The sequence below is a fragment of the Numenius arquata genome, unplaced genomic scaffold (genome assembly GCF_964106895.1).
Source record: "Numenius arquata unplaced genomic scaffold, bNumArq3.hap1.1 HAP1_SCAFFOLD_1182, whole genome shotgun sequence".
NCBI classification, from domain to species: Eukaryota; Metazoa; Chordata; class Aves; order Charadriiformes; family Scolopacidae; genus Numenius; species Numenius arquata.
The window spans coordinates 237-24,226 of NW_027414119.1; the positions used below are offsets into that span (position 1 = coordinate 237).

Here is a 23,990-nt window from a genome sequence, read left to right on the forward strand (position 1 = left end):
AACCCTCCTCCAAAGTGGGGGGGGACCCCAAAATCCTGCCCCAATGGGGGGGACACCCCTTAAAAGCCTTCCTCAAAGTGGGGAGGACACCCCAAAACCTTCCCTTAAAATAGGGGGGAACCTAAAACTCTCCCTTAAAATAGGGAGGGGAGGCAACCCCCCCTTAAAGTGGGGGGACACCCCAAAACCCCTCCTCCAAAGGGGGGGGACCCCAAACCCCTCCCCTAATGGGGGGGACACCCCAAAAATCCTCCTTTAAAATAGTGGGGGGACCTAAAACCCTTCCTTAAAAGAGTGAGGGGAGGCAACCCCCCCTCAAAGTGGGGGGACACCCCAAAACCCTCCTCCAAAGTGGGGGGGGGACACCCCAAACCCCTCCCATAAAGGGGGGGACACCCCAAAACCCACACATCGTGCCCCCCACCCCCCCCCTCACGGTGGGGCTGGGGCCAACAGGAAGGAGCCCGAGCGCCCCGAGGGGAGGACGGTAGGTTTTTTGGGGTTCGGGGCAGGGTTTTTGGGGTTCGGGTCAGGTCGGGGGGTTAGGTTTTGGGGTGCGGGGGGGTCCCCCCTCACCTTCGGTGACCTCGGTGATGTGACACTCCTCCAGGGCCCCCGAGGGACTGTGCACTTTGGCGTCCAGCACCCCCTTGGCCCCGTTGAGGCTGACGGCGAAGGAGGCCGGTTGGTGAACCTTCAGCCCCGACTCCTGGGGGGGGCACAGACCGTTAACCTGGGGGGGGGGAGCCCCCCCCCCCCCCCCAAAACCTAGGGGGGGGGGGGAAACCCCAAACCCGGGGGACACCCCCCCCTCTCCGCCCTCAGACACCCCGCAATGGGGATGGAGACCCAAATTCCAGCCGGGGTGATTTGGGAGTCAACACACACAGACCCCCCCCCAAAATAAAATGGGGGGGAAACACCCCCAAACCCTACACACCCAAATCGGGGGGGGAAACCACCCCCAGATCATTCCCCCCCCCCCAAAATAAAATGGGGGGGGAAACACCCCCAAACCCTACACACCCAAATCGGGGGGGGAAACCACCCCCAGATCATTCCCCCCCCCCCAAAATAAAATGGGGGGGAAACACCCCCAAACCCTACACACCCAAATCGGGGGGGGAAACCACCCCCAGATCATTCCCCCCCCCCCAAAATAAAATGGGGGGGAAACACCCCCAAACCCTACACACCCAAATCGGGGGGGGAAACCACCCCCAGATCATTCCCCCCCCCCAAAATAAAATGGGGGGGGGAACACCCCCCAAATCCTCCCCCCCCCCAAAAACGTGGGGGGGTTGATACCTCTAAAATCCCGGAGGGGGGGATGTGTCACACCCCCAAATCCTCCCCCCCCAAAAAAAAGATTAGGGGGGAAAAGACCCCCCCCCAAAAAATAGGGGGGGAACACCGCCAAATCCTTCCCCCCCCCAAAAAAATAATGGGGGGAAAACATCCCCAAATCCTCCCCCTCCCAAAAAGATCAGGGGGAGAAAAGACACCCCCCCCAAAAACCAGGGGGGGATGAACACCCCCAACCCCCCACCCCAAATAACCCGGGGAGGGGGATGATTAACCACCACCCCCCCCCCCAAGTAACCCCGAGGGGGAGGGGGACCCTGCACCCCAACCCCCTCCCCCCCCCCCCCCGAGAGATCTGCACCCCAAGATCCCCACCTCGGGGGGGTGGGGGGGGGAATCCCTCCCCCAAACGGCCCCGGGGAGGCCCCAACCCCAAAATAACGGGGGGGGGGGGTGTCTCCCAGGAGATTGGGGGGGGGGATTTGGGGGTGTCAGAGGAGCCCCCCCCCACCCCCACCACCCCACTTACCTTGGGGGGGCCGGAGAGTTTAACGGGAGAGAACGGGGGGCCCCCGGGTTTGGGGGGGATCTTTGGGGGGGCCGTTCTCTCCCGCTAAAGCCCCTCCAGGCCCCGGGGGTCGCCCCCCCCCCCCGAAACTGGGAAGGGGGGGGGGGGGGCGACGGGGGGGGCTGTTAATAGCCTTTAAAAGAGACACGGGAAGAGAAGACCCCCGGGACCCGCCACGGCTGGGGGGGGCACGGGCTGCCTGCGCAGGGACCCCAAAACCCCCTGAGCCCCCCCTAAACCTGAGCTACTGCCCCCCCTAAACCTGCTGAGCCCCCCCAAATCCTGAGCTACTGCCCCCCCAAACCCCCTGAGCCCCCCCAAATCCTGAGCTACTGCCCCCCCAAACCTGCTGAGCCCCCCCAAATCCTGAGCTACTGCCCCCCCAAACCTGCTGAGCCCCCCCAAATCCTGAGCCCCCCTAAACCTGAGCTACTGCCCCCCCAAACCCCCTGAGCCCCCCCAAATCCTGAGCTTCTGACCCCCCAAACCCCTGAGCCCCCCAAACCTGAGCTACTGCCCCCCCTAAACTTGAGCTACTGCCCCCCCTAAACCTGCTGAGCCCCCCCAAACCTGAGCTAATGCCCCCCCCAAATCCACTGAGCCTCCCCAGACCTCACTGAAGCTTCCCTAAACACCCTCCCTGAACACCTCCTGAATGGCATTGGAGCCCCCAAAAGCTATAACCCCCCCCCCCAAAACCCCCTCCTGGTGCTCCTCTGACCCCACAGACACCCCAAACCCCCCCAAATCCTCTCTCTGGAGCTCCCCTGACCCCACAGACACCCCAAAACCCCCTAAATCCCTCTCTCTGAGCCACCCCTGACCCCGCAGACACCCCAAAACCCCTCTCAATCCCCTCCTGGTGCTCCTCTGACCCCACAGACACCCCAAAACCCTCCTAAATCCCCCTCTGACCCTGCAGACACCCCAAAACCCCCTAAATCCTCTCTCTGGAGCCCCTCTGACCCCACAGACACCCTAAAACCCCCCTCAATCCCTCTCTCTGAGCCACCCCTGACCCTACAGACACCCTAAAACCCCCCACCCCCAAGTCCCTGCCCTGCGCCTGGGGGTGCCGTGCCCAGCCGGGGGGGGGTCCAGCGGGAGCTGGGGGGGTCTCTCCCAGTGCCTCACCTGAAGGCTAGAAACAGTCAGGCGCCGGGCGGCGTCGCAGGGGGCCGAGGCCGCCACCACGAAGGGGCTCTCGGGGATGTGCTCCTCGTTGAACTTCACCGACACCTCGTAATCGCCTGGGGGGGGGGCACAGGGGGTCAGTAATGGGGTCGCCCCCCCTCGACCCCCCACCCCCTTTCCCCGGCCCCGTACCGGGCTCCTGGACCACGTAGGAGACGCCGCAGGAGCCGTCCTTGCGATCCTCGAAGGCGATCTCGGCTTTGCTGGGCCCCTCCACGGCGATGGAGAGACCCCCGGCCCCCGCCTCCCGCGTCCAGATGCTGAACTCGGCTGGGGGGGGGGAACGGCAGGAGGGTGTCAGGACCCCCCCCCCGAAGGCCTGACGCCCCCCACACACACCTGCACATCACCCCATCTCGGGGGCAGCAACCCCCCCCCCCCCCCCCCCAAGTTCCTCCCCAGACGGGACAGTTTGAGGGACCCCCGGCCCAGTTCAGGAGCTTGGGGCTGGATTTGGGGGGCTCCAGGTGGGTTTTGGGGAGCCCCAGATGGTTTTGGGGAGACCCCAGATGGTTTTAAGGATCCCCCCATGGGTTTTGAGGAGCCCCAGTTAGGATTGGAGTAGCCCCCCATAGATTTTGGGGAGCCCCACCCCATGGGTTTTGAGGAGCCCCAGTTAGGATTTGAGTAGCCCCCCATAGATTTTGGGGAGCCCCAGTTAGGATTTGAGGAGATTTTGGGGAGCCTCTGTGGGTTTTGAGGAGCCCTAGTGGATTTGGGGAGCGCCCCCCACCCCCCAGGCAGGTTGAGGGTCTCTGGCTAGGTTTGGGGGAGCCCTGGCTGAGTTTTGGGGTGCCTGGAGCAGGTTGGGGTGCCCCAGCCAGGGGTGGGCATATGTTTGGGGGAACCCCAAGAGGGTTTTGGGGCACCCCAAAGGGCTTCAGGGGCCATTAGAGGGTCGAGGCCGCCCCATAGGAGCAGGGGAGCCCCGGGGGGGGTGTGGGGTGTCTGGGGCAGGTTTTGGGGTGCCCCAGGAGGGCTCAGGGGCCATGACAGGGTCAGGGGAGCCCTGGGGGGTTATGGGGTGGGTTTTGGGGTGCCCCAAGGGGGTTCAGGGACCCTAACAAGTCAGAGCAGCCCTAGGAGGGAGTCCAGGGCAGGTTTTGGGGTGCCCCAAGGGGGTTCAGGGGCCATGACAGGGTCAGGGGAGCCCTGGGGGGTTCCAGGTGGGTTTTGGGGTGCCCCAAGGGGGTTCAGGGACCATTAGAGGGTTGGGGCCACCTCCCAGGAGTAGGGGAGCCCGGGGGAGGGGGAGGGATCCAGGGCAGGTTTTGGGGTGCCCCAAGGGGGTTCAGGGGATGCAACTGGGTCAGGGCAGCCCTGGGGGGTTCCGGGTGGGTTTTGGGGTGCCCCAAGGAGGTTCAGGGGCCATGACAGGGTCAGGGGAGCCCCAGGAGGGGGCTGGGGTGGGTTTTGGGGTGCCCCAAGGGGGTTCAGGGGCCATGACAGGGTCAGGGGAGCCCCAGGAGGGGGCTGGGGTGGGTTTTGGGGTGCCCCAAGGGGGTTCAGGGGCCATGACAGGGTGAGGGGAGCCCTGCGGGGGGGGGGGGCTCCAGGGCAGGTTCTGGAGCCCCCCAAAGGGGTTGAGGGGCCGTCGCAGAGTGAGGGCAGGCGCAGGGGTTGGCCGGGGTGGGTTTTGGGGTACACCCCCACCCCCCCTCACTCACCCGGCACTCCAGCCTCGGCCCGTTCCAGGCCGGGCCCCCCGGCGCGGACTTTGTGGGCCCCCCCCTCTCCCAGGGGTCCCACGGTGAACTGGAAGGGGCTGCCGGGGACGTGCTGCCCCCGGTCCTTGACGCTGACGGAGTGGACCCCCGTCTCGGCGGGGACGAAGCGGATGCTGTAGGTGCCCCCCTCCCCTTCCAAAACCTGGGCGGCCACCGCCTGCCCCGAGGGACCCGTCACCACCGCCGTCACCTCGCTCAGCTCTGCCGGGAAACGAGGGGGGGGGTTATGGAGGGGGGGGACACGGGGACACGCACACACACACACGGGGACACCCCCCCCACGGTTTTGGGGGGGGGGGGTGTGTCTCACTGCAGCCCCGCTCCCGCCTGAGGGGGGGGGCTCTTGGGGGACGCTCTGTCTCTGGGGTCACCCTGTGGGTCATTATGGGGGTCCCGGGGGCTTCTGGGGACCTCCAAAGGGGGGGTGTGTGTGTGTGTGTGTCCCTCGGGGGGGTCCCAGGGGGGTCCCGGGGGCCTCCAAAGCGTCCTTAGGGTCCCCCAAGGGCTTCTAGGGATCCCCAAAGGGTCCTCGGGGGGGTCTCAGGGGGGTCCCGGGGGCCTCCAAAGGGTCCTTGGGGTCCCCCAAGGGCTTCTAGGGACCTCCAAAGGGTCCTCGGGGGGGTCCCAGGGGCCTCCAAAGGGTCCTTGGGGTCCCCCAGGGGTTTTTGGGGACCCCCCCACTCCCCTAGCCAGGCCCTAGGACCCCCATGTGTCTTTAGGAACCTCCAAAGGTTCCTTGGGGGGGGTCCCCTGGGAGCCCACAGCCCCTCTCCTACACCCCCCCCTCCCCCCTCAGGCCATTGTGCCCCCCCCCAACCCCCCCGGGGCTCACTGAACCCCCCCAGGGACACTCAGGGACCCCATGGGGCTCTCTGCCCCCCCCACCCCCACCCCGAGATGTTTAGGGCCCCCCCCAGGGATGCTCAGGGCCCCCATGAGGCTTTCAGCGACCCCTCAAGGACCCCCCCAGGGACATTCAGCCCCCCCCCCCCCCCCCCCAGGGCTCTCTGAGATGCCCCACGGGGCTCTCTGGGCCCCCCCGGGGACACTCAGGGCCCCCCCAGGGCTCTCTAGGGCCCCCAAGGCCCCCCCCATGGACCCTCTGGGCCCCCATAGGGCTCTCAGAGACCCCTCAGGGACCCCCCCAAGGACATTCAGGGCCCCCCCAGGGCTCTCTGGGACCCTCTAGCCCCCCCCCATGGGACTCTCTGGGACCCCCAGGGATGCTCAGGGCCCCCCCAGGTCTCTCTGGGACCCTCTAGCCCCCCCCCCCCCATGGGACTCTCTGGGACCCCCAGGGATGCTCAGGGCCCCCCCAGGTCTCTCTGGGACCCTCTAGCCCCCCCCCCCATGGGACTCTCTGGGACCCCCAGGGATGCTCAGGGCCCCCCCAGGTCTCTCTGGGCCCCTCTAGCCCCCCCCATGGGACTCTCTGGGCCCCTGTGGGACTCTCAGGGACCCCCCAGCCCCACTCGGCCCCCCCCCCAGGCCCCCCCCCGTCCCCGCTCACCCGGCATCTTGAGGCTGAGGTCGCAGGCGGAGCCCACGCTGGCCTCGGGGGGGGCACGGCGCCGGCGGGTGATGCTCTCCTTCACCCGCCCTTCCCCCGTCACCTTCACCGAGAAGGGGCTCCCTGGGGGGGGGGGAGGGGGTCACATAGGTCCCCCCCCAGGCCCAGGGACCACCCCCCCCCCCCCAAACCCTCACCTCGTCCCGCTGCACCCCGAACACCCCCAGCTCTCTCCTAACCCCCCCCCCAGTACCTCCAGCTCCCTCCCTGAACACACACACCCCCCCCGGTGCTCCTGAGCGCCCCCAGCACCCTCCCAGTGCTCCCAGTAACCCCAGTTCACCCTCCCAGTGCTCCCAGTAACCCCAGGACCCCACTCTGCCTCCTCCACTTGCTCCCCCGGTGCCCCTCCGTCCCCTCCCAGTAACCCAAGCTCTCTCCCAGCACACTCTCCCAGTGCTCCCAATAAGCAGACTACCCACCTACACCCTCCCGGTGCTCCCAGTAACCCCAGTTCACCCTCCCAGTGCTCCCAGTAACCCCAGGACCCCATTCTACCTCCTCCACTTGCTCCCCCGGTGCCCCTCCGTCCCCTCCCAGTAACCCAAGCTCTCTCCCAGCACACCCTCCCAGTAAGCAGACTACCTGCGTGCACCCTCCCAGTGCTCCCAGTAACCCAAGTTACCCCAGTTCACCCTCCCAGTGCTCCCAGTAACCCCAGGACCCCACTCTACCTCCTCCACTTGCTCCCCCGGCGCCCCTTCGTCCCCTCCCAGTAACCCAAGCTCTCTCCCAGCACACTCTCCCAGTGCTCCCAATAAGCAGACTACCCACCTACACCCTCCCAGTTACCCCAGTTCACCCTCCCAGTGCTCCCAGTAACCCCAGGACCCCACTCTACCTCCTCCACTTGCTCCCCCGGTGCCCCTCCGTCCCCTCCCAGTAACCCAAGCTCTCTCCCAGCACACCCTCCCAGTGCTCCCAATAAGCAGACTACCCACCTACACCCTCCCAGTTACCCCAGTACACCCTCCCAGTAACCCCAGGACCCCACTCTACCTCCTCCACTTGCTCCTCCAGCGCCCCTCTGTCCCCTCCCAGTAACCCAAGCTCTCTCCCAGCACACTCTCCCAGTGCTCCCAATAAGCAGACTACCTGCATGCACCCTCCCAGTGCTCCCAGTTACCCCAGTGCACCCTCCCAGTGCTCCCAGTAACCCCAGGACCCCACTCTACCTCTTCCACTTGCTCCCCCGGTGCCCCTCCGTCCCCTCCCAGTAACCCAAGCTCTCTCCCAGCACACCCTCCCAGTAAGCAGACTACCTGCGTGCACCCTCCCAGTGCTCCCAGTAACCCAAGTTACCCCAGTTCACCCTCCCAGTGCTCCCAGTAACCCCAGGACCCCACTCTACCTCCTCCACTTGCTCCCCCGGCGCCCCTTCGTCCCCTCCCAGTAACCCAAGCTCTCTCCCAGCACACTCTCCCAGTGCTCCCAATAAGCAGACTACCCACCTACACCCTCCCAGTTACCCCAGTGCACCCTCCCAGTAACCCCAGGACCCCACTCTACCTCCTCCACTTGCTCCCCCGGCACCCCTTCGTCCCCTCCCAGTAACCCAAGCTCTCTCCCAGCACACTCTCCCAGTGCTCCCAATAAGCAGACTACCCACCTACACCCTCCCAGTTACCCCAGTTCACCCTCCCGGTGCTCCCAGTAACCCCAGGACCCCACTCTACCTCCTCCACTTGCTCCCCCGGTGCCCCTCTGTCCCCTCCCAGTAACCCAAGCTCTCTCCCAGCACACCCTCCCGGCGCCCCCAGCTCCCCCCCCCAACCCAGTGCTCCCAGTTTCCCCCCCCCAGCCCAGCCCCGCACGCACCGGGGACGTGCTGGTCGGCGAACTTGACGGAGATGATGTAGTTGCCGGGCTCGGTGGGGCAGTAGGAGACGCGGCAGGTCCCGTCCTCCAGCTCCTCGGTGGTGATGTCCACCTTGCTGGGCCCCTCGATGGAGAGGCTCAGCCCCCCGTAGCCTGGGGAGGGGAGGGGGAGCAGCGTTCAGAGACAGCCCCCCCCCTTCCCAGTCCTCCCAGCGCTCCCAGTTCCCCCCACCACCACCTACCGGCGTCGCGGGTGTCGATGGTGAAGTGGGCGGGCTGGAAGGTGCGTCCCTCCCGCAGGCCGGGCCCCGTCACCCGCACGCGGCTGGCGTCCCCCAGCTCGGCCTGGCTGATGGTGACGGAGAGGGGGCTGCGGGGAAGGGGCTGCCCCCCCCGCCAGACGTGCACCAGGTGCTCCCCCACCTCCTGCGGCACGAAGGAGATGCCTGCGGGGACACACGCGTGTCAGGGCGGGGGACACGGGGACGGACACGGGGACATGGGGATGGACACGACAAGGTGGGGGACACATGGAGGGACACGGGGATGGACACGACAGGGTGGGGGACATGGGGAGGGACACACCAGGGTGGGGGACACGGGGATGGACACGGGGACATGGGGATGGACACGACAAGGTGGGGGACATGGGGAGGGACACGGGGATGGACACGACAGGGTGGGGGACATGGGGAGGGACACGGGGACATGGAGATGGACACAACAAGGTGGGGGACACGTGGAGGGACATGGGGACACGTGGAGGGACACGACAAGGTGGGGGACATGGGGATGGACACGGGAACATGGGGAGAGACACACCAGGGTGGGGGACATGGGGAGGGACACGGGGACATGGGGATGGACATGACAAGGTGGGGGACGTGGGGAGGGACACGGGGATGGACACGACAAGGTGGGGGACACGTGGAGGGACACGGGGACATGGGGATGGACACGGGGAGGGACACGACAGGGTGGGGGACACGGGGACATGGGGATGGACACGGGGACATGGGGATGGACACGGGGACACGGGGATGGACACGGGGATGGACACACCAGGGTGGGGGACATGGGGAGGGACATGGGGATGGACACGGGAACATGGGGAGAGACACACCAGGGTGGGGGACATGGGGAGGGACACGGGGACATGGAGATGGACACGACAGGGCGGGGGACACGGGGAGGGACAAGGGACATGGGGGACACAGGGGACACCGCAGAGGCATCGGAGCTGGTCGGGCTCTTTGCGCCCCAACAGTGAGGGGACGTCAACCGTGTCCCCGTGTCCCCCCAAGGACCCCCCCGGGTGTCCCCCCCCCTCACCGATGTGGCCGTTGCGCAGCCGTTTGAGCTGGCAGGGCTCCTTGCGGCCCGAGGGGGCGGTGACGGTGGCCGTCAGCTGGCTGAGGTCGGTCTCCCCGATGTCCAGGGGGATGTCGGCCGAGGCCCCCACCTTCAGGTGGGACAGGCGCAGGCTGTCGTCACCTGCGGGGACAGCGGGGGGGAGGGAGGGGGTTAACGGGGCGGCCCACCCCCCCACCCCCCCGCCAAGGGACACCCAGACACACACACCCCCCTCCCCAGACCTCCCCCGGGACCCCCAGAATGGGCCCAGGGACCCTGGGGGGGTTAACAGGGCACCTCAACCCCCCCCCGAGAGATCCAGGATGGTCCCCAGTCCCCAGGGGGGGTCAGATCCACCCCAGGGACTCCCCAGAACAGCCCCGAGTCCCTTGGGGGGTCAAGATCCATCCCCGGATCCACCCCAGGGACCCCCAGAACGGCCCCGAGTCCCCAGGGGGGTTACGATCTGCCCCAGGGACCCCCAGAAGAGCCCCGAGTCCCTTGGGGGGTCAAGATCCGTCCCTTGGGGGGTCAAGATCCATCCCCGGATCCACCCCAGGGACCCCCAGAACGGCCCCAGGGGGGTTAAGATTTGCCCCAAGGACCCCCAGAAGAACCCCAGGGGGGTTAAGATTCACCCCAGACACCCCCAGAACAGGTCCAAGTCCCCAGGGGGGTCAGATCCACCCCAGGGACCCCCCAGAACAGCCCCGAGTCCCTTGGGGGGTCAAGATCCATCCCCGGATCCACCCCAGGGACTCCCAGAATGGCCCCGGGGGGGTCAGATCCACCCCAAGGACCCCCTAGAACGGCCCCGAGTCCCTTGGGGGGGTCAAGATCCATCTCTGGATCCACCCCAGGGACCCCCAGAACGGCCCCGAGTCCCCAGGAGGGTTCCGATCTGCCCCAGGGACCCCCAGAAGAGCCCCAGGAGGGTTCCGATCCAGCCCAGGGACCCCCAGAACGGCCCCGAGTCCCCAGGGGGGTTACGATCCGTCCCAGGGACCCCCAGAATGGCCCCGGGGGGGGTTCAGATCCACTCCTTTGCCCCCCCCCCCCCCCCGCCCGCCTCTCCCCCGTACCGGTGATGCGCGCGGTGAAGGGGCTGCCCGGGATGTGCTTGTCGTTGTACTTGACCACGATGCTGTAGTCCCCGGGCAGCACCGGGAGGTAGGAGACGCTGCAGGTCCCGTCCTGGTTATCGGTGCAGCTGATCTCTGCCTTGGAGGGACCCTCCACCGCCAGCGACAGACCCCCTGGGGGGTGGGAGGGACAAAAAGGGGGGTGTGTCAGGGGTTTCTGTGACTCTCGGGGACCCCCCCCTCCCGGCGGGAAGGGGGTGGGGGGACACGCTCACCCTCGCCGGCGTCTTTGGTGTTGACGGTGAAGGTGGCGGGTTTGTTGACGGTGCCGTGGATGAGGCCGGGGCCGTAGGCGGTGACGTGGCCGCTGTTGACGTAGTCCACGTAGAACTGCAGGGGGCTTCCTGAGAGGGGGGGGGACACACAGGACACACAAAGGGGGAGGGGGGTGTGTCAGGGGGGGGACACTCAGACCCATCCCCCCCACGGGAGGGTCCTGACGGCGGTGGGGGGGACGACGGACGGGAGGGACAGGCAGTGGCACGCGGATGGTGTCACGGTCCCTCCAGGGCCACGATGCTTCGCTGAGACCCCCCCGCCCCCAACACACACCCCCACACCCCCCCCTCAAAGCTTTTTCCCCCCCCCCACCTGGGATGTGCATGTTCTCGTAGCGGATGTCCATCTCGTGCAGCCCGGCCTCGGTGGGGGCGAATCGCACCGTCACCGTCCCGTCCTTGTTGTCCGTGATGTCGGGCTTGGCCACCTTCCCCGAGGGCATCCGCACCTCCCCTGGGGGGCACACGGAGTGGGGAGGGGGGGGGATCAGGGGGGTGCCGGGGACCCCCGGGAGAGTCTGGAGGGGGAGGGGTGGGGGGGGAAGTGGGGACTCCCTGGGGGGACCCTGGCTGCCTTGGGGACACCCTGGAGGTATCTTAGTTGACTTGAAGGGACCTGGGGACCCTCTGGGGGAGACCCCAGGAGGACCTGAGGGGGCTTTGGGGACCCCCCCATGTCTTGGGGAGCCCCCAAGCAGCCTCTGCAGACCCCCCAGAAGGACTCAAGGGAGGACTGGGGACCCCAGGGGTCTTGGGGACCCCGTGAGGGGAGCTGGGGACCCCTGGGACAATGCTGGCTGTCTTGGGAGGGACCCCGGGAGGACCTGGGGGGGCTTTGGGGACCCCCCCATATCTTGGGGATCCCCTAAGAAGGCTCTACAGATACCCCCCCCCCCAGAGGACTCAAGGGTGGGCTAGGGACCCCCCAGGTCTTGGGGACCCCCCCCCAGGAGCATCTTAGTTATCTTGGGGACCCCCAGGAGGACCTGGGGGGGCTTTGGGGACCCCCCCATGTCTTGGGGAGCCCCCAAGCAGCCTCCGCAGACCCCTCCCCCCCCAGAAGGACTCAAGGGAGGGCGGGGGACCCCAGGGGTCTTGGGGACCCCCTGGGGGGCTTCGGGGACCCCCCCACTTCTTGGGGAGCCCTCAGGCAGCCTCCGCAGACCCCCCAGAAGGACTCAAGGGAGGACTGGGGACCCCAGGGGTGTTGGGGACCCCCCTGGGAGGACGTGGGGACCCCTGAGGGGACCCCGCTTGTCTTGGGGACCCCCCCATTTCTTGGGGACCCCCCCCCAAGCAGCCTCTACAGACCCCCCTCAGAAGGATTCAAGGGAGGACCGGGGACCCCACAGGTCTCGGGGTCTCCCTGGGTGTCTGTGTGGGTCACCCCCACCCAGGGGGGACTTTGGGGACCCCCCGCGGGGGGTTGGGAGGGGGGAGCTCAGCTGTTTGGGGGGGGACACACACACCCCCCCTCCTCACCCGTGATCTCCCCCTTCTTGATGGTGAAGGGGATGACGAGGTCGAAGGGGCGCAGCCCGGCCATGTCCAGCCCGTTCACCCCCAGCAGCGGCCGGTCCGTCGCCTGCGCAAACGAGCTCGTTAGCGGCTGCGCACACCCCCCACTCATTATCACACCCCTCGCACGCTCCTCGCACGCTGCTTGCACGCTGCCTTGCACGCCTGCACGCTACCCCCTCGCACGCTCCTTGCACGCTGCCTTGCACACCTGCACGCTACCCCCTCGCACGCCGCCCACCTCATACGCTCCTTGCACGCTGCCCCCTCGCACGCCGCCCACCTCACACGCTCCTTGCACGCTGCCTTGCACGCCTGCATGCTACCCACCTCACACACTCCTTGCACGCCTGCACGCTACCCCCTCGCACGCCGCCCACCTCACACGCTCCTTGCACGCCTGCACGCTACCCCCTCGCACGCCGACCACCTCACACGCTCCTTGCACGCTACCCCCTCGCACGCCGCCCACCTCACACGCTCCTTGCACGCTACCCCCTCGCACGCCGCCCACCTCACACGCTCCTTGCACGCTGCCTTGCATGCCTGCACACTACCCCCTTGCACACTGCCCCCTTTGCACACTCCCTACCTTGCACATTCTTTGCACGCTTGCCTGTGCAGTAACACCCATCACGCCGCCTACACGCTGCCCACCTTGCACACTCCTCACACGCAGCCTCCCTCGCACGCCCCTTGCACGCTTCTCCCACACTAAGCCCCATCACACCCTTGCCTGCACACTACCCCCCTTGCACGCTGCCTGCACACTAACTCCTATCACACACTGCCTGCACGCTGCCCACCTTGAACACTCCTCACACGCAGTCTGCCTTGCACGCTCCTCACGCACTCCCCTCCCTGTCCCACTGCCCCCTGGCCCGTTTCCTTGTGTCACACACCCCTTGCACACTCCTCACATGCCCCTTGCACGCCCCTTGCACACTCCCTCCCTGTCCCACTGCCCCCTGGCCCATTTCCCCGTGTCACACGCTCCCCACACACCCCTTGCACGCTCCTCGCACACTCCTTGCCCTGTCCCACTGCCCCTGGCCCATTTCCTTGTGTCGCACGCCCCCTTGCACACTCCTCACACACTCCCCACCCCCATCCTGCTGCTGCCCTGGCCCATTTCCCCGTGTCACACAGCCCTTGCACACTCCTCACACTCCCCTCCCTGTCCCACAGCCCCCTGGCCTGTTTTCCCGTGTCCACGCCCCCTTGCACACTCCTCACACACTCCCCCTCCCTGTCCCACAGCCCCCTGGCCTGTTTTCCCGTGTCCACGCCCCCTTGCACACTCCTCACACACTCCCTCTCCCTGTCCCACAGCCCCCTGGCCCGTTTCCCCGTGTCACACACCCCTTGCACGCTCCTTGCCCTGTCCCGTTGCCCCCTGGCCCGTTTCCCCGTGTCACACACCCCCTTGCACGCTCCTTGCCCTGTCCCGTTGCCCCCTGGCCCGTTTCCCCGTGTCGCACGCCCCGCGCACACTCACCATGACCTGGAAGGGGCTGTTGGGGATGTGCTCTCCGCCGAAGCGCACGCAGATGACGTACTTGCCGGGCTGGGGGGCGGTGTAGAAGATGTCGAAGGTGCCGTCGGGGTTCTCCACCACGTCCACGTCCACCTCGGAGCCGTCGGGGGTGCAGACGGTGCAGGTCACCTTCCCCTTCCCCGCCGCCTTGGCGTCCACCGTGATCACCGTCTCCTCCCCGATCTGGATGGTGGGGCCGATGCCCGCTCCTGACGGGGAGGGGGGGGTGTCACTGCCCGACCCCCAAACCAGCTCCATGCACCCCCACCCCGGTGCCGCCCTCCCCCCCCGACCCGAGGCTGAGGCCGAGCTGAGCACGAGGAAACTCATGCCATGCCACGGGGAGGTGGGGGGGGGGGGGGTAATTAGGCGTTAACGAGGCACGGATGCCCCCTCCCATCCCACACCTTCACCCCGTGGGAGCTGCCAGGCACCCCCCCGAATGGCCCAGGACCCCTGTGGGGCCAGGGGAGCCCCCAAAGATGGGGGGGCCCCAACAACAATGGAGCCGAGCCAGGGACCCCCCCCCCAAAACATTCAGGCTACGAGCACAAGGGACCCCCCCCCCCCCATTTAAGGAGGTTCCGGGGACGCCCCTTAATTAGGGCAGGATCAAAGGGGGTCCCCGAGATTCAACTGAGAGCGAGCAGAACCGGGGGGACCCCCCCGTGTTGAACAAGGCCTGGACCCCCCCAATAAAGAGAGAATTAAATGAGGTCTGGGGGGGGGGGTGTGGGCCCTCACCCTTTACTGAGGTCGGGGGGTCTCCCATAACTTAAGGAGAACACGGGGTACCCCCCGGGATTAAACGAGGCCCGGGGGGGGGTTCCCCTAAACGAGACCTTCATGCCCTGGGGGGAGTGGGGTGGGTGGGGGGAGGATGGGGGCAGTTTTGGGGTGCAGGGGTGGGGAGAGGGGGGGGTGAGACATGCGCCCCGACGCCAAGCGAGCCATGCCGTGAGCTTACCTAAGCCGTGACCTCCGATGGAGACTACAGCGTGATGGGGGGGGGGGAGTGGGAGTAAAAGGGGTTGAGGGAGGGGGGGGGCGACGTGGGGTGGGCAGAGAAGCAAGAAATCCAGTGAGACACACGTGGTGAGACCCCCCCAAACCTCCCCGTGCCCCCCCACCCACACCCACCCACCCCCCCCCAAAAACACCCTCCCCTGCTCCCTCTGTGTGTGTGTGTGTGTGTGTCCCCTCCCCAGCCCGCGGTGACGGCTGGAAGCGGGTGGTGGGTGGGGGACCCCGGGGGGGCGTTGGGGTGTGTGTGTGCGTGTGTGCGCATGTGTGTGCGTGTCCCCCACCCCGCGGGGGCGCTCACCGGTGACGGTGCACTTGCTGGCGTCGCCGGCGGGCACGGCACGGATGCGGTAGGGGGAGTAAGGGATCTCGTCCCCCCCGTATTTGATGAGGATGGTGTAACGCCCCGTCATGTCGGGGACGTAGGACACCGTGTAGGTCCCGTCTTGGTTGTCCCGGATCGACGCCTTCTTGGGTTTCCCCTCGGGGTCCTGCGGGGGTGGGGGGACGACAGGGGGGGGTGGAGGAAAGAGGATGGGGAGGGGGGTCGATGAAGGCACCTCCGGAGATCATCTCCTCCGGAGCAGGTCCCACAGGAAGGTGTCCAGGAGGGGGGCGCTGGGATGTCTCCAGAGATGGAGACTCCACCACCTCCCTGGGCAGCCTCTCCCAGGGCTCTGCCACCCTCACGGCGAAGAAGTTCCTCCTCATCTTTAGGTGGAACTTCTTAACGTTCCAGTTGGTGCCCGGTTCCTCTTGTCCTCTCACTGGGCACCACTGGAAAAAGACCGGCCCCGTCCTCCTGACACCCCCCCTTGATGAGATCCCCCCTCAGTCTTCTCTTCTCCAGACTCAAAAGCCCCAAGTCCCTCAGCCTCTCCTCCCAAGAGAGATGCTCCAGGCCCCCTCAACATCTTTGTGGTCCTCTGTTGTACCCTCTCCAGCAGTTCCCTGTCCTTATGGAACCGGGGAGCCCAGAACTGGTCCCAGTGCTCCAGATGGGGCCTCCCCGGGGCAGAGCGGAGGGGGAGGATGACCTCCCTTGAGGTTCTCCACGCTCTTCCTGATGACATCCTCGGCCACCAGGGCACGTTGGCGGCTCACGGTCACCCCGTTGGCCACCAGGACTCCTAGGTCTTTCTCCTCAGAGCTGCTCTCCCAACCTGTCCCGGTGCAGGGGCGGGGGGATGTTATTTCACGCCAAACCCCCCCCCCGCCCCTCATCTACCCAACCAGTCACGCCATCGTAGGAGGCCATGGGGTCGGTCAGACACGACTTCCCCTCGGCGAGTCCACGGTGACGTCGGTGAGTCCACGTTGATAGCTCTCTTTTCCTCCACGTGCTTTGAGGTGACACCCCCTCCCCACCGCCACGCTAGCCCCCTCCCCACCGCCGCGCTAGCCCACCGCCCTGCAGTGGCCCACCGTGATCTGGACGGCCAGCAGCCCCTCGCCCGCGTCCTTGGCGTCGATGGTGAACTCCACGGGGAGGCTGGCGGGGACCCCCGTGGTGTTGAGCCCGGGGCCGCTCGCCTTCACCTTGCTGGCGTCGTGGGTGGGCAGCGCCTTCACCTTGAAGGGGCTAGGGTGGGTGGGGTGGGGGAAAAAAAAAGAGTCAGACGGGACCCCCTGAGCCCCCCTTTTCCACCCCACCCCCCCCAGGGACCCCCACCTCACCTGCGGGGTACCTCCTCGTCGCCGTAGCGCACGGAGATGCTGTAGGGCCCCTCGCGGGAGGGGACGTAACTGACCCGCTGCGTCCCGTCCCCGTTGTCCGCCACGTCCACCGGCTCCACCACGCCTTTGGGGGGTAGGGGGGGGGGACACAGCATCAGGGCACCCCCCAGGCCTCACGGCGCACCCCAAACTTCCACGCGGGCCACGGGACACCCCAAGACCCTACAGGGTGCCCTGAGACCCTGCGACATCCCATAAAGTGCCCCCAGACCCCCTGTGACGTCCCTCGGGGCACCCCAAGAGCCCTGGGGGCACCCCAAATCCTCTTGGAACACTCCACTGGGCACCCTAAGACCCCCCAGGGGTGATTTGAGGACCCACGGAGCACCCCAAGAGCCCACGGGGTACCCCAAGACCCTACAGGGCACCCCAAGTCCTCTTGGAACACCCCACTGGGCACCCTAAGACCCCCCCAGGGGCGATTTGAGGCCCCACAGGGCACCCCAAGATGCCATAAGGGACCCCAAGAGCCCTGGGGGCACCCCAAATCCTCTTGTAACACCCCACTGGGCACCCTAAGACCCCCCCAGGAGTGATCTAAGGGCCCACAGGGCACCCCAAGACCCTACAGGGCACCCCAAGTCCTCTTGGAACACCCCACTGGGCACCCTAAGACCCCCACCCAGGGGTGGTTTGAGACCCCATAGGGCACCCCAAGACCTCTTATGACATCTCACTGGGCACCCTAGGACCCCCCCAGGGCACCTCGAACCCCCACATCACCCTTTACACCAGCTCCCCCCAACTCCCTCGCATCAGGGGTACCCCAAGCCAGCCCCAAGACGGGGGTACCCCCACCACCCGTGTGTGTGTGTGTGTGTGTGTGTGTGTGTCCCACCACCACCACCACTGACCTTTGGGTCCCAGGACCTTAACGTCCAGGGGGGCGACGCCGGCCTTGCTGGTGTCGACGGTGAAGGTCTGGGGCACGTTGGCCCTCACGGCGCCCGGCGTCAGCCCCGGCCCCGCGCACTTCACCTTGGACGAGTCCACCACGTCCGTCACCGGCACCTTGAAGGGGCTCCCTGGGGGGGGAGGGCGGGCAGGGGGAGACGTGAGGGTCTTGGTGGGGGGGGGGGGGGGGGGGGGTTGCGATGTGGCCACCCCCCTCGTGCCGGTGACCCCTTCCCCCCCCCCAAAAGCGCTCACCGGGGACCTGGTGGCCGCCGTAGGTGACGTTGAGGCTATAGGTGCCCGGCTCGTAGGGCACGTACTCCACCGAGCAGCTCCCGTCCTTGTTGTCGGTGCAGGACATCTTGGCCTCCGAGGGACCCTCCACCGCCAGCCCCAGCCCCCCCGTGCCGGCACCCCTGGGGTGGGGGGAGCAGAAAGGGGGGAGGTCAGCCGGGGCACCCCCAAACCACCCCCGGCCCCCAGGAGGGGCTGGATGGGACCTGGGGGGGGGGGGGGGGAGCTAAAGGGGTCTGGGGGGAGCGTTCAGGGTGAAGGGAGGGTTTGGGGGGGGACTAGGGGGAGGATTTGGGGTACAGGGAGTGTTCAGGGGGGACTAGGGGGGAAGATTTGGGGTACAGGGAGGGTTCGGGGGGAGGATTTGGGGTACAGGGAGTGTTCAGGGGGGACTAGGGGGGAGGATTTGGGGCACAGGGAGTGTTCAGAGGGGACTAGGGGGGAGGATATGGGGTCCAGGGAGGGTTTGGGGGGACTAGGGGGGAGGATATGGGGTCCAGGGAGGGTTTGGGGGAGAGGATTTGGGGTCCAGGGAGGGTTTAGGGGGGAGGATATGGGGTACAGGGAGGGTTTGGGGGGACTAGGGGGGAAGATTTGGGGTACAGGGAGGGTTCGGGGGGAGGATTTGGGGTACGGGGAGGGTTCAGGGGGGACTAGGGGGAGGAGGAGTCAGGGCGTGAAGAGATTTGGGGTTCGGGGATGATTTAGAGGACACCAAGGGGAGGATTTGGGGTACAAGGAGGATTTGGGGGACACCGGGGGGGGATTTGGGGTACAGGGAGGATTTGGGAGACACCAGGGGAGGATTTGGTGTGGGAAAGGCACCCCAAGGGCAGACTTGGGGCACCTGTGATGGATTTCGGGGGTGCCGGGAGGAAGCCGTGGGGTGTAGGGGGGGGGGGGGGTGTTTGGGGGTAACAGGTGAGGGTGTTGGGGTGGGGGGGGTGTCCCCAGGAGGGGATCTGGGGGGTCTCACCGCGTCTCCACGGTGAACTTGTTGGGCTGGTTGGTGGTGCCGCTCTGGATGCCGGGGCCGTGGACGCGGACGCGGGCCGGGTCGCAGCCCTCGGTGACGGGGACGCGGAAGGGGCTGTGGGGCACGGGGCTGCCGGCGTAGCTCACCTCCACCGTGTGCACCCCTTTTTTTTGGGGGGGGCAGAGGGGAAGGAGGAAAAGTCACCCCAAAAAAAGTCACCCCAAAGGCGGGGAGAGGGGCTGCGTGTGCGTGTCCCCCCCCCCTCATCCCCCGCGCGCCCCCCCTTGAGCCTCACCCTCCTCGTAGGGGGTGTACTCCACGTGGTAGGTGCCGTCACCCCGATCCTCCACGAAGGTCTCGGTGACGTTCCCCGAGGGGTTGGACACCCGCGTCTTCACCTGGGGACCCCCGCTTTTGCTCAGGGCCCGGGCGTCCACCTCGAACTCCGTCACCGCCTCCCTGAAGACTCCTGGGGGGGGGGGGATGAGGTGGGGCAAAGAGGGGTGTCATCCCCATCTCCTCGGGGGGTGCGTGGGGTGGTGTGTGTCCCCCCTCCACGCCGTGTCACCCCGCGTCCCCCCGACGCGCTCACCCTTGCCCTCCACGCCGGGGCCGTAGACCTTGACGCCGGCGGTGTCGACGGCCGGCTCCACCCGCACTTTGCTGGGGAAGTGGGGTACGGGCTGCCCCCCGTATTCCACGGTGATGGTGTAGACGCCGGGGCTGAGGGGGGTGTAGGCGATGGTGTAGGTACCGTCGCCGTTATCCTCCACCCTCACTTCGGCGTGAGCTCCGGCTTCCGAGGTGATGCCGATGGTGAGCTCGGCCGTGCCGGCTCGACTGCAGTCCACGCGGAAATGACCGGGGGTCCCGGCCGTGGCCCCCTCCAAGCCCGGCCCCGAGCAGGTCACCTTGGAGGGGTCGAAGGGGGCTCGGACGGGGGCGCGGAAGGGGGAACCGGGGACGTGGGCGCCGGCGAAGAGGATGTTGATGTTGTAGTCGCCGGGCTCGGTGGGCAGGTAGGAGACGGAGCAGGTGCCGTCCCCGTTGTCCAAGCACTCGATCTTGGCCTCGCAGGGACCCTCCACCGTCAGCCCCAGCCCCCCCGTGCCCGCCCCCTTGGTGTCGATGGTGAAGGGGGCCGGCACCCCCGCCAGACCCCCCTGCAGACCCGGCCCGAAGGCGCGAACCTGGGGGGGAGAGCGGGGACCGTGTCAGGTTGGGGGGGGCTTAAGGGGAACACACCCCCCCCCCCCCCCCTCCGGATTGCGGGGACACCCCCTCAGAGAGGAGCCGCGGTGCTGGGGACCCCGGGGGGGCTGCTCTTACTGGGGAACCCCCATCACCAGGGACACGCTGTTCTGGGGACCCCCATCCCAAAGCCAGACCCACGGCACCCCCACCCCATGGGGCACCCTCCATCCCCACCCCAGAGCCAGACCCACAGCTCCCCCACCCCACGGGGACCCCCCACCGCACGGGGTCCCCCCCATTCTCACCCCAGAGCCAGACCCACAGCACCCCCCACCCCATGGGGCACCCCCCATCCCCACCCCAGAGCCAGACCCACAGCTCCCTCACCCCATGGGGCACCCTCCATCCCCATCCCAAACCCAGACCCACAGCACCCCTCACCCCATGGGGCACCCTCCATCCCCATCCCAAACCCAGACCCACAGCACCCCTCACCCCGTAGGGACCCCCCAAGCCCCAGAGCCAGACCCACAGCTCCCCCCACCCCTGGGGACCCGTCACTCCACGGGGCAACCCCCATCCCCACCCCAGCGCCAGACCCACAGCACCCCTCACCCCGTAGGGACCCCCCACCCCAAAGCCAGACCCACAGCACCCCTATTCCATAGGAACCCCCCATCCCCAGAGCCAGACCCACAGCTCCCCCCACCCCCTGGGGACGCCCCACCCCACGGGGTCCCCCCCATTCCCACCCCAGAGCCAGACCCACAGCACCCCCCACCCCTCCACCGCTGCCGGGGCGGGGGGGGGGGGGGGGCCCACACCCACCTTGGAGGGGTCGGTGGGGGGCACGGCCTCGACGGGGAAGGGGCTGCCGGGGACGGGGTGCCCGTCGTAGGTGACCTCCACGCTGTAGGGCCCCTCCTCGCGGGGGATGAAGCGCACCAGGCTGTTGTCGGGGCTCAGCCCCGGCTCCACCGCGCAGGGCACGTTCTTGCGGGAGGGGGCCGTGATGCGCGCCCCCACCTTGCCCTGGCCCCCCGCCCCCTTGGACTTCACCGTGAACTCCTGGTCCTTCCCCACCTCCAGCTCTGCGGGGGCGGGACACACACACGGACGGTCACAGCTGGCACCGGGGGGGGGGGGGGGGGGGCGCTGCAGCCCCAAACGGGGCTCCCCTGGCTAAAAACACCCACCCCATCCCCCCACCCCCAAAATAAACACCCGCCGGAAACACCCCAAACATCCCCCCAAAAATAAACACCCACTGAAACAGCCCAAACGCACCCCACACCCCCCAAAATAAACACCCGCTGGAAAACACCCTGAAACACCCCTCCCCCCAAAATAAACACCCCCCAGAAACACCCCAAACACACCCCCCCAAAATAAACACCCGCCAAAACCACCCTGAAACACCCCCCCAAAAATGAACACCCCAAAGAACCACCAGAAAACACCCCCCCTCTCACAAATCCTCTATGGGGAAGGAGCCCCCCCCCCCCCAGAACCTCCACCCCCAAGCAGGACCCCCCCCAAACCACCCCCCTTTCCCCATCTGCCCCCCCCAAATGGCCCCCAGCCCCATAGGACCCCCCAGGCCCAAACCGCCCACCCCCAAAAGCCCCCCCATTTCCCACGCAGCTCCCCGGCTGCCCCGCAGCCCCCCCTCCCGCCCCCAGGGACCCCCCCCTCCGTACTGTCGTCCAGGCCGGAGATCTTGATCTTGCTGAGGTCGAGGCTGGGGGCGACCCCCACCGTGAAGGGGCTCTTGGGGATGGGGTCCCCCCCGTAGGTCACCGACACCCCCAGATTACCCTGGGGGGAGAGACGGGGGGGTTGGGGGGGGAAGCAGGGATTTTGGGGTGTCTGTGTGTCCCGTCCCCCCCCAGTACCTGCTGCAGGGGGGTGTATTTTGGGGGGGGAGAAGTAGGGATTTTGGCGTGCCCCCCCGTACTTGCCACAGGGGGGTGTATTTTGGGGGGACACAGGGATTTTGGGGGGACACACAGGGATTTTGGGGTGTGTCCCCCCCCGTACCTGCTGCAGGGGGGTGTATTTTGGGGGGACACACAGGGATTTTGGGGTGTGTCTCCCCCATACCTGCCGCAGTGGGTGTATTTTGGGGTGTGTCTCCCCCCTACCTGCCGCAGTGGGTGTATTTTGGGGTGTCCCCCCCCCCCGTACCTGCCGCAGGGGGTGTATTTTGGGGTGTGTCCTCCCCCGTATCTGCTGCAGGGGGGTGTATTTTGGGGGGACACACAGGGATTTTGGGGTGTCCCTCCCCATACCTGCCGCAGGGGGTGTATTTTGGGGTGTGTCCTCCCCATACCTGCCGCAGGGGGTGTATTTTGGGGGTGTCCCCCCCCCCGTACCTGCTGCAGGGGGGTGTAGGTGACGGTGTGGGTGCCGTCGTGGTTGTCGATCACCTCCAGGTCCTTCACGGCCTCCCCCTTCCCGGGTCCCGTCACCTGCACGTCCAGGGGGGCCCTGCCCCCCGCCTTGGCGTTCACCGTGAAGTGGGTGGGTTTCCCCAACTCCACACCTGCGGGGAGAGGGGGGGGGGGACACACGACAGACAGGGGAGGGGTCAAGACGGGGAAGGGGGGGTTTCCCCAAACCCCCAAACCTCTCCTTGGGGACTTTCCAACTTTTCCAACAACTCACCGGAGCGGCTGAGGCCGGGTCCCTCCGCCTTGACCTTGCTGGCGTCGTGGGAAGGATCCACCTTGATCCGGATGGGGCTGGTGGGGGTGGCCTGCGGGGACGGGGAGACCCCCCCACCCCAAAATCAGAACACACACACACACACACATATACAAATCAGACACCCTGGGGGGGGGGGGGCCTCCCCCGTCGTGTCCCCGTCCCCCCCAAACCTGGTCGGCGAAGAGCACCATGATGGTGTAGGCGCCGGGGCCGCGGGGGGTGTAGCGCACGGTGAAGGTGTCGTTGTCGTTGCGGATGATGTCGAAGTCGATGTCGGCCTCGGAGGGACCCACCACCCCCGGGGCGCACTTGATCCCGATGCTCACGTCCCCTGGTAGAGGGAAGGGGGGGGGGTGTCAGCAACCCCCCCCCCAAAAAAAAAAAAAAAAAAAAAAATAACCCCGGGACCCTCTGGGACCCTCCTGCCCCACCCCAGCCCTCCCCCCTGGAGGTGCCCCCAAGGAACCCCCTGGCACCCCCAAAACCCCCCAAGGACCTTCTGGCACCCCCAAACCCCCCCAAGGAACCCTCCGGCACCCCCAAACCCCCCACCCCAGGGACCCTCCTGCCCACCCCAGCCCTCCCCCCGCACCCTGCCGAGCCCCCCCCCAACCCCTTCCTTATTCCACCCCCCCCCCAGCCTCCCAAATTCCCACACACACCCCCCCCCCCAGCCCCCTAAAACCCCCCAGTGACCCTCTGACACCCCCGGGGACCCTCTGGCACCCCCAAACCACCCCACAGACACCCTTCTGCCCACCCCAGCCCTCCCAAGCCCCCTCTAACCCCCCCGAACCCTCTCCCTGTCCCACCCCCCAGTCCCCCAAAACCCCCCAGGGAGCCTCCGCCATCCCAACCCCCCCCCCCCCGCCAAAGGAACCCTCCGGCACCCCCAAACCCCCCACTCCAGGGACCCTCCTGCCCACTCCAGCCCTCCCTGCACCCCACCGAGCCCCCCCTAGCCCCCTCCCTGCTCCCCGATCCCCCCCCCCAAACCCCCTCAACAGCCCCCCAAGGAGCCCCCTGGCACCCCCAAACCCCCCCCAAGGAACCCCCTGGCACCCCCAAACCCCCCCAAGGACCTTCTGGCACCCCCAAACCCCCCCCAAGGAACCCTCTGGCACCCCCAAACCCCCCCAAGGACCTTCTGGCA

The 23,990-nt window shown here is 67.3% G+C and overlaps 1 protein-coding gene across 1 annotated transcript in view; it reads right to left on the minus strand.

The window, feature by feature from the left end:
- Positions 1-576: 576 nt before the first annotated feature.
- Positions 577-23,990, minus strand: part of LOC141477817 (filamin-A-like) — a gene marked incomplete at both ends in the record, with an annotated part of 29,231 nt that continues 5,817 nt past the window's right edge. The window contains 28 exon segments of the mRNA XM_074167006.1: positions 577-709; positions 3,008-3,123; positions 3,200-3,337; positions 4,735-4,995; positions 5,816-5,821; positions 6,305-6,427; positions 8,183-8,335; positions 8,425-8,628; positions 9,515-9,676; positions 10,618-10,791; positions 10,893-11,021; positions 11,269-11,409; positions 12,438-12,540; positions 13,972-14,219; positions 14,978-15,001; positions 15,335-15,524; positions 16,459-16,615; positions 16,711-16,834; positions 17,625-17,795; positions 17,920-18,080; positions 18,935-19,097; positions 19,230-19,403; positions 19,527-20,124; positions 20,957-21,219; positions 21,829-21,946; positions 22,504-22,673; positions 22,796-22,886; positions 23,008-23,168. Coding sequence (XP_074023107.1) covers positions 577-709; positions 3,008-3,123; positions 3,200-3,337; positions 4,735-4,995; positions 5,816-5,821; positions 6,305-6,427; positions 8,183-8,335; positions 8,425-8,628; positions 9,515-9,676; positions 10,618-10,791; positions 10,893-11,021; positions 11,269-11,409; positions 12,438-12,540; positions 13,972-14,219; positions 14,978-15,001; positions 15,335-15,524; positions 16,459-16,615; positions 16,711-16,834; positions 17,625-17,795; positions 17,920-18,080; positions 18,935-19,097; positions 19,230-19,403; positions 19,527-20,124; positions 20,957-21,219; positions 21,829-21,946; positions 22,504-22,673; positions 22,796-22,886; positions 23,008-23,168 — 4,656 coding nt within the window.